Source organism: Pelophylax lessonae, assembly GCF_965119305.1.
Source record: "Pelophylax lessonae genome assembly, chromosome: 3".
NCBI classification, from domain to species: Eukaryota; Metazoa; Chordata; class Amphibia; order Anura; family Ranidae; genus Pelophylax; species Pelophylax lessonae.
Window position 1 is genome coordinate 684,723,005 of NC_138770.1, and position 8,611 is coordinate 684,731,615.

General features: G+C 40.8%; 1 protein-coding gene across 2 annotated transcripts in view; it reads right to left on the reverse strand.

Annotated features, from left to right (window-relative positions):
- LOC309549199 (uncharacterized protein) overlaps positions 1 to 8,017 on the reverse strand; it is a 146,375-nt gene extending 138,358 nt beyond the window's left edge. The window contains exon 1 of one of the 2 annotated variants that reach the window (XM_082249316.1): positions 7,419 to 8,017. In XM_082249316.1, the coding sequence (XP_082105442.1) occupies positions 7,419 to 7,487 (69 nt within the window). In that variant the 5' untranslated portion in view covers positions 7,488 to 8,017. The remainder of the gene's footprint in view (positions 1 to 7,418) is intronic. The other variant, XM_082249315.1, reaches the window with a different exon arrangement.
- Between the last annotated feature and the right edge of the window lie 594 nt (positions 8,018 to 8,611).

Below are 8,611 nucleotides of genomic sequence, written 5' to 3' on the forward strand. Positions count from 1 at the left end.
CCACCAGTGCCACCTATTAGTGCCCATCAGTGCATCATATTGGTGCCACTTCATCAGTGCCTATCAGTGCCGCCTCATCAGTGCCCATCAGTTAAGGAGAAAAGTTACTTATTTACAAAATTTACTGACAGATCTCTCCTGCCTCTCCATAAAGAGGAGCTGTCATGACTCATGAACTATTCCTATTACTGTACAGGGGATGTTTACATTTCTTGTAATAGTAATAAAAGTGATAAAAAAAAAAAAATTTTAAGGAGAAGTGTAAGAATTAAAAAAAAAAAAAATTTTTAAAGTGTCCCCGCAGAAGTGAACACATTCGTACGTCGCGTCCGGATATGTAAACGGCGTTCAATCCACACATCTTGGTCACAGTAAAGTGTGATAAGTAATGAAAGTGCCGTATATAATCTATATAATAAGAGAATAGAAGCGGAACCATTCTATGATTATATAGATTATATATAAATATATCACCTTCATTACTTCTCATAGTTACTCATCTAACCAGAATAAGGACTTAATTTAATGTAAACGGCGTTCAAACCACACATGTGAGATATCGCCGCGAACGTAAGAGTGAGAGCAATGATTCTATCCCCAGACCTCCTCTGTAACTTTAAACTGGTAACCTGTGAAAAATCTTCAAATGTCACCTATGGAGATTTTTAAGTACTGAAGTTTGGCCCCATTCCACGAGTGTGCGCAGTTTTAAAGCGTGACATGTTAGGTGTCCATTTACTCGGCATTACATTATCTTTTAGATTAAAAAAAATAAATAAAAATAAAAGAATAAAAAAAATCTGGTTGACTATTTTTTTTATTCATTAACGTTTTTTTTTTTTTTAAATGCGTCTGAAAAATTGCTGCGCAAATACCGTGTGACATAAAAATTGCAACAGCCGCCATTTTATTCCCTAAGGGGTCTGTAAAAAAAAAAAAAAAAATATATATATATATATAATGCTTCTAAGTGCTGAGTAATTTTCTAGCAAAAAAATGATGATTTCCCCATATAGGAGAAAAGTGTCAGAATTGGCCTGGGCGGCAAGTGGTTAATAACCATAAGTAAGTAATATACAAATAATTATTATATATTGTTTAAGGTAATTTACTATTAACGGACAAATTACTGAAGTTTGAAGTTATAGCTTCAAACCAATAATTTCACAGTAAATAGATAAAAAATGAATTATGTTATAACATAGAATAATAATATGTTATTTTGCTTGATTAAAAAAAAGTATCTTTTCAGTAGCAGCAGATTCTCCCTCCTAGCTGTGTGAGAAAAACATGGAATTGTGGGTAAACCTTAAAGGCCATAATTCCATGTGTTTTCCTTGTGATTTACCATTGGTGCTCTGACCCTCTCCTGTAACATGTCTGCAGTCTCTGACCATCTCCTGTACCATGTCTGCAGTCTCTGACCATCTCCTGTACTATGTCTGCAGTCTCTGACCATCTCCTGTACCATGTCTGCAGTCTCTGACCATCTCCTGTAACATGTCTGCAGTCTCTGACCATCTCCTGTACCATGTCTGCAGTCTCTGACCGTCTCCTGTACTATGTCTGCAGTCTCTGACCGTCTCCTGTACCATGTCTGCAGTCTCTGACCATCTCCTGTACTATGTCTGCAGTCTCTGACCATCTCCTGTACCATGTCTGCAGTCTCTGACCATCTCCTGTAACATGTCTGCAGTCTCTGACCATCTCCTGTACCATGTCTGCAGTCTCTGACCGTCTCCTGTACTATGTCTGCAGTCTCTGACCGTCTCCTGTACTGTGTCTGCAGTTTCTGACCATCTCCTGTACTGTGTCTGCAGTCTCTGACCATCTCCTGTACTATGTCTGCAGTCTCTGACCATCTCCTGTACTATGTCTGCAGTCTCTGACCATCTCCTGTACTGTGTCTGCAGTCTCTGACCATCTACTGTACTATGTCTGCAGTCTCTGACCCTCTCCTGTACTATGTCTGCAGTCTCTGACCATCTCCTGTACTGTGTCTGCAGTCTCTGACCATCTCCTGTACTGTGTCTGCAGTCTCTGACCATCTACTGTACTATGTCTGCAGTCTCTGACCATCTCCTGTACTATGTCTGCAGTCTCTGACCATCTCCTGTACTGTGTCTGCAGTCTCTGACCATCTCCTGTACTATGTCTGCAGTCTCTGACCATCTCCTGTACTGTGTCTGCAGTCTCTGACCATCTCCTGTACTGTGTCTGCAGTCTCTGACCATCTCCTGTACTGTATCTGCAGTCTCTGACCATCTCCTGTACCATGTCTGCAGTCTCTGACCATCTCCTGTAACATGTCTGCAGTCTCTGACCATCTCCTGTACTGTGTCTGCAGTCTCTGACCATCTCCTGTACCATGTATGCAGTCTCTGACCATCTCCTGTAACATGTCTGCAGTCTCTGACCATCTCCTGTACTGTGTCTGCAGTCTCTGACCATCTCCTGTACTGTGTCTGCAGTCTCTGACCATCTCCTGTACTGTATCTGCAGTCTCTGACCATCTCCTGTACCATGTCTGCAGTCTCTGACCATCTCCTGTACCATGTCTGCAGTCTCTGACCATCTCCTGTAACATGTCTGCAGTCTCTGACCATCTCCTGTACTATGTCTGCAGTCTCTGACCATCTCCTGTAACATGTCTGCAGTCTCTGACCATCTCCTGTACTGTGTCTGCAGTCTCTGACCATCTACTGTACTATGTCTGCAGTCTCTGACCATCTCCTGTACTATGTCTGCAGTCTCTGACCATCTCCTGTACTGTGTCTGCAGTCTCTGACCATCTCCTGTACCATGTCTGCAGTCTCTGACCGTCTCCTGTACTATGTCTGCAGTCTCTGACCATCTCCTGTACTATGTCTGCAGTCTCTGACCATCTCCTGTACCATGTCTGCAGTCTCTGACCATCTCCTGTAACATGTCTGCAGTCTCTGACCATCTCCTGTACCATGTCTGCAGTCTCTGACCGTCTCCTGTACTATGTCTGCAGTCTCTGACCGTCTCCTGTACTATGTCTGCAGTCTCTGACCGTCTCCTGTACTGTGTCTGCAGTTTCTGACCATCTCCTGTACTGTGTCTGCAGTCTCTGACCATCTCCTGTACTGTGTCTGCAGTCTCTGACCATCTCCTGTACTGTGTCTGCAGTCTCTGACCATCTCCTGTACTGTATCTGCAGTCTCTGACCATCTCCTGTACCATGTCTGCAGTCTCTGACCATCTCCTGTACCATGTCTGCAGTCTCTGACCATCTCCTGTACTGTGTCTGCAGTCTCTGACCATCTCCTGTACTGTGTCTGCAGTCTCTGACCATCTCCTGTACTGTGTCTGCAGTCTCTGACCATCTCCTGTACTGTATCTGCAGTCTCTGACCATCTCCTGTACCATGTCTGCAGTCTCTGACCATCTCCTGTACCATGTCTGCAGTCTCTGACCATCTCCTGTAACATGTCTGCAGTCTCTGACCATCTCCTGTACTATGTCTGCAGTCTCTGACCATCTCCTGTACTATGTCTGCAGTCTCTGACCATCTCCTGTACTATGTCTGCAGTCTCTGACCATCTCCTGTAGTATATCTCTACCAAAAAAAATTATGATTTTTACTTGTAGGAGTGGAGTCCCAAAATTGGTCCAGTATGGAAGTGGTTAAAAAAAAAATAGCGATGTGCGTTTTCCAGCGATAGCGCAGTCATTGAGACTCCCTAGTTTAGGTTTCATTATACTGTAAATAAAGGTATCTGTGTGCTAAATCAATAACCGATCGATCAGTTCATGAGAAGTTATGGACACCCGCAAGTCGTGACGCAGAGCGCCTGCCACAGTGATGTCGCCAATTCCCAGTAGGCTGCCTTCTCTGGGCTATCCTGGCAATGTACATGTCTGCGTTGCTGTAAACCGTTCATGGTTTATAAAAATCGCCATACACAGCGCAGAGCGTCCAATCGTGTCTCCCGCTGTGCGAAGGGACCCTCCATACAGACTCTTCATGACTCTTCTGCCCCCTGGTGGTAGAAAACATAGAACTTCCTATCATGCAGATGGGAGAATACTGCCACTGAGCAAACAAAACTCTTCCATTATTTACTAATAAACAGGAACAAAGCAACTCCATTCAGGTAACGGAATTCCAATGTACAATCCCCTGCACAGCAGCACTCAGACTGGGAGAGGGTGAGGCAGCCCAGGGAGACAATCAGTTGTGCTGCAGGTCAGATATGCGGTCAAGAAATTGGCAGACAGGAGGAGAGACCAGGAAAGGGGAGCTCCTCCCCCTGCTGCTGTTCCGTTCCTCTCCAATCACAAGCTGGGGGCGGAGAGCTGACCCAACTGCATTGGTTAACTGCAATAGGGAAAAGTCAGGTCAGCAGCCCAGCTGTGCAAATCTCTGTACTGGATGGAGCAAAATATAACCCTTTCTCATCTCTTATATATGTATTTCAACTGTGTAGCTTTATTGCCTGAATGTCAGGTTTCAAAAATAGCATTATATATTTATTAAAGCAGAACTCTTACCAAAATAACAAGACAATGGTTATTTACCTTTAATTCTGCCATTAGATGTCCTCACTTTGATGACTAGCATCAGTCAACCTACTTCCTCTGAGCCCAGGTCATCCCGGACCAGCCCCCAACATGTGACTAGACAGTAAAAGGAGAAGCAGCTCAGGGATGAGCTCATCTCTTTGTCACTCTGAGCCCAGGTCATCCCGGACCAGCCCCCCAACATGTGACTATACAGTAAAAGGAGAAGCAGCTCAGGAATGAGCTCATCTCTTTGTCACTCTGAGCCCAGGTCATCCCGGATCAGCCCCAAACATGTGACTAGACAGTAAAAGGAGAAGCAGCTCAGCTCAGCTCCTTGTACTAGGTCTTCCTTTCAAACCCTAGCCATGCTGTACAGGGGACTGTTATAAGGTCACATTAGGGTACTTACACTGCTTATTTGCTGCAACTGGATGTCTTTAGTCTAATCACCAGCATCAGTCAACACACTTCCTCTGAGCCCAGATCATCCCGGACCAGCCCCCAACCTGTGACTGGACAGTGAAATGAGAATCAGCTTAGGGATTAGCTCATCTCTTTGTCACTCTGCTCTCTCCTCCAACCAGCATGTTCCTTGTCAGTACATGGACTCATTGGCTTCTAATACTAGGCATTCCTCTCAAACCCTAGGCCTGCTGTACAGGGGACTGCAGGAGGCTGATACAAGGTCACATTCAGGTACTTACACTGCTTACACTGCTTATTTGATTCCACTTGATGTCCTTAGTCTGATGACCAGCATCAGTCACACCACTTCCTCTGAGCCCATGTTATCCCGGACCTGCCCCCAGCCTGTGACTGGACAGTGAAAGGAGAAGCAGCAGTGATGAGCTAATCTAAGTCACTCTGCTCTCTCCTTCTATCAGCATACTTCTTGTCTGCACATGAACTGATTAGCTCCTTATACTGCTTCTTTGTCTCACGCTCCAGCCCTGCTGTACAAAAGGCTGATACCAGGTCAGGTTCAGGTACTTCCATTACTTGTATTTAAAAAAATACATTTAATAATGTATTATTGAGCATAGAGCTGCATTATTATAGGTCTTATATATCTGCATGTGTCTTATATCTGCATAAAATTCAGCTTTAAATGTGCTAATTATGGGCTTTTCTTAGCTTAGAAAGGTTAATGAACTGGTGGCTATATATATATATATATATATATATATATATATATATATATATATATATATATATATATATATATATATTTTTTTTTTTTTTCTATTTATTATTATTAGATATTTATATTAATATATATATATATATATATATATATATATATATATATTTCTATTTATTATTATTATTATTAGATATTTATATTAATATATTTTTTTTCTATTAATATATTATTAGATATATATTTTTTTTTTCTAATAATAATAATTAGAAAAAAAAAAAAAAAAATTATATATATATATATATATATATATATATATATATATATATATATATATATATATATATATATATATATATATATATATATATATATATATATATATATATATATTTTTTTTTTTTTTTTTTTTTTTTTCTAATTATTATTATTATTATTAGAAAAAAAAAATATATATCTAATAATATATTAATAGAAAAAAATATATTAATATAAATATCTAATAATAATAATAATTATTATTATTAATATATACATATATATATATATACATATATATATATATATATATATTTTTTTTTTTTTTTCTATTAATATATTATTAGATATATACATTTTTTTTATATAAATCATAATATATAAATCAATATAATATATTTCTTTTTTATATATATATATATATATATATATATATATATATATATATATATATATATATATATATATATATATTAATAATAATAATAAAAAATTATTATTATTATTATTATTATATAGGATTTATATAGCGCCGACAGTTTACGCAGCGCTTTACAACTTGAGGGTAGACAGTACAAATACAATACATTTTAATACAGTAGGAGTCAGAGGGCCCTGCTCCTCAGAGTTTACAATCTAAGAGGATTATAATTATTATTTTATTTATTTTTTTACTTTATATTTATTTTTGTTTAACACTTTTACAGTCTATTTTATCTTTATGACTTTTTAAAAAAAATTTTTTTTTTTTTTTTATTTCTCATAAAGTGATTTTCATTTCAAGCCCAGTGTGAGTGAAGCCCACCAGCATGCCCAGTGCAGGTGCCCGCTTCCAGCTCTGCGTCCCACTCTATTGCACTTGAATTAAGACCGGCATGGGTCAGCCTTTCAGAGAAAAGTGCTCAGTGAGTCCTGGAGAGGCCTACTCAGCCCTCGAAAAGCCTGGAAGATTACAACAGATAAAAGCAAACGCAAGGCCTTCCTCCTTCCAACTGCGTTCAACCACCGGCTACCCTCACCCAATGACTTTTAAAACACCCCACCAGGTATTCTATCCGAGAATGAATAATGCAACGCACGCAGTGGGCCAGCACCTCGGCTAATTATAGTCACCTTATAGAACACCAGCAAAGCCCGAGGACTTCCGAGCTCTCCCCAACCTTTATTATTATTATTATTATACAGGATTTATATAGCGCCAACAGTTTGCGCAGCGCTTAACAAAATGAAGGCAGACATTACAGTTACAATACAGTTTGGTACAAAAGCAATCAGAGGGCCCTGCTCGTCAGAGCTTACAATCTAAAAGGGGGGGCAATGGATACAAAAAGGTAATAGCTATGGGGGATGAGCTTATGGAGAAAGTGAAACAATGTATTAGTTAGTAGCCAGATCAGCTTCTTTAAGTGTTTTCAGGAACCTTCATCAGCAAAAATGTAAAAAAAAAATAAAAATTGAAATGAAAATTTGTAGAAATTTTGGAAGTTACCTTGAGTTGGTAGGGCTGGATCTCCGCCAGGCTTTGGTTCCGTAACTTCTTAGTTAAAACCTTCAGCATTGTACAGATCCCGAGGAGGAGGAAGGGGTTAAACTCTCATTTACACACGCACTCACACACGCTTACACACCGAGAAGAAGGAAAAATTCTGCAGGCTGTAAAACCTCCACAGGCATTTAATTATTTTAATTTTTTTTTTTTTGGTTTTTGGTCTTTTTTTTGTAGGCACGTAGGCTTTTCTGATTCAAATACAAAAAAAAAAAAATTCCCTAAAAAAAAAAATAATAGGCTAAAAGCAAAACAAAAAAAAGTTGCCGGGTTTTCAGGTTCTGGGAGAAGGCGTGCAGCAGCGACCGTGCCGGATTGGACTGGGTTTTACGTTTGGGCGCCCCTCGGCTGACATCACCCCTGCCCCCCACCCTCCCCCCAAAACTTGGTGCTCAGTTGTTGGCTTTAGCCTGTCCTGGGAGTGGGGTGGTGGAAGTCTCCATTGCTTCTCACTCATGCACACTCCTAGCACACACATTCACACACACTGCCTCTCTGTCTGCAGGGCTCTCTGCAACTTGTAACAAACAGAAGGGCCTTGGCGCCCGCTCCCATTGGCTGGCTCGGGGAAAACTGTGTCACTTTTCAGGAGGCCGGCCCTTTATTTAAAGGGAAAGTGATAGCAAGCTGGGCCAGGCGTTCTGCAGAGAGATGAAGTTCAGGCCCTCCCCCTCCTTTCCTGTTATACTGGGGGGGGGGGGGGGGGTAGGCTGCACATTGTCATAAGGGAAAATAAGTTCAACTTATATATATAGAAGCGAGACGCAACTATGTAACCATTCCGTGTACATTCTTACCTGAAATATGTACTGCGTGTCTTACACTGACACTGAAATAAATTTATTCTTAACTCGGGAAATTCCCTTCCATTTCTCTCCGCCTTCAAATCTACAAACTTTTATAATCTGACTTCCTGTTGGAGGGTGGCTACGTTCCTTCTCCATGGACCCCCTAGATGTAGGAAGGAAGAAGCCCTCTCCTGCTATGGCCGGGGTCTCCAAACTACGGCCCATGGGCCACATCTGGCCCACTTCAAGATTCCATCCGGCCCACAGCTGGGGGCCACAGTGTATCCTTACCGACTGAGGATCGAGGTCAGGGGAGGCTGTCTATGGTCTCTCCTTCTGATGTAAGGG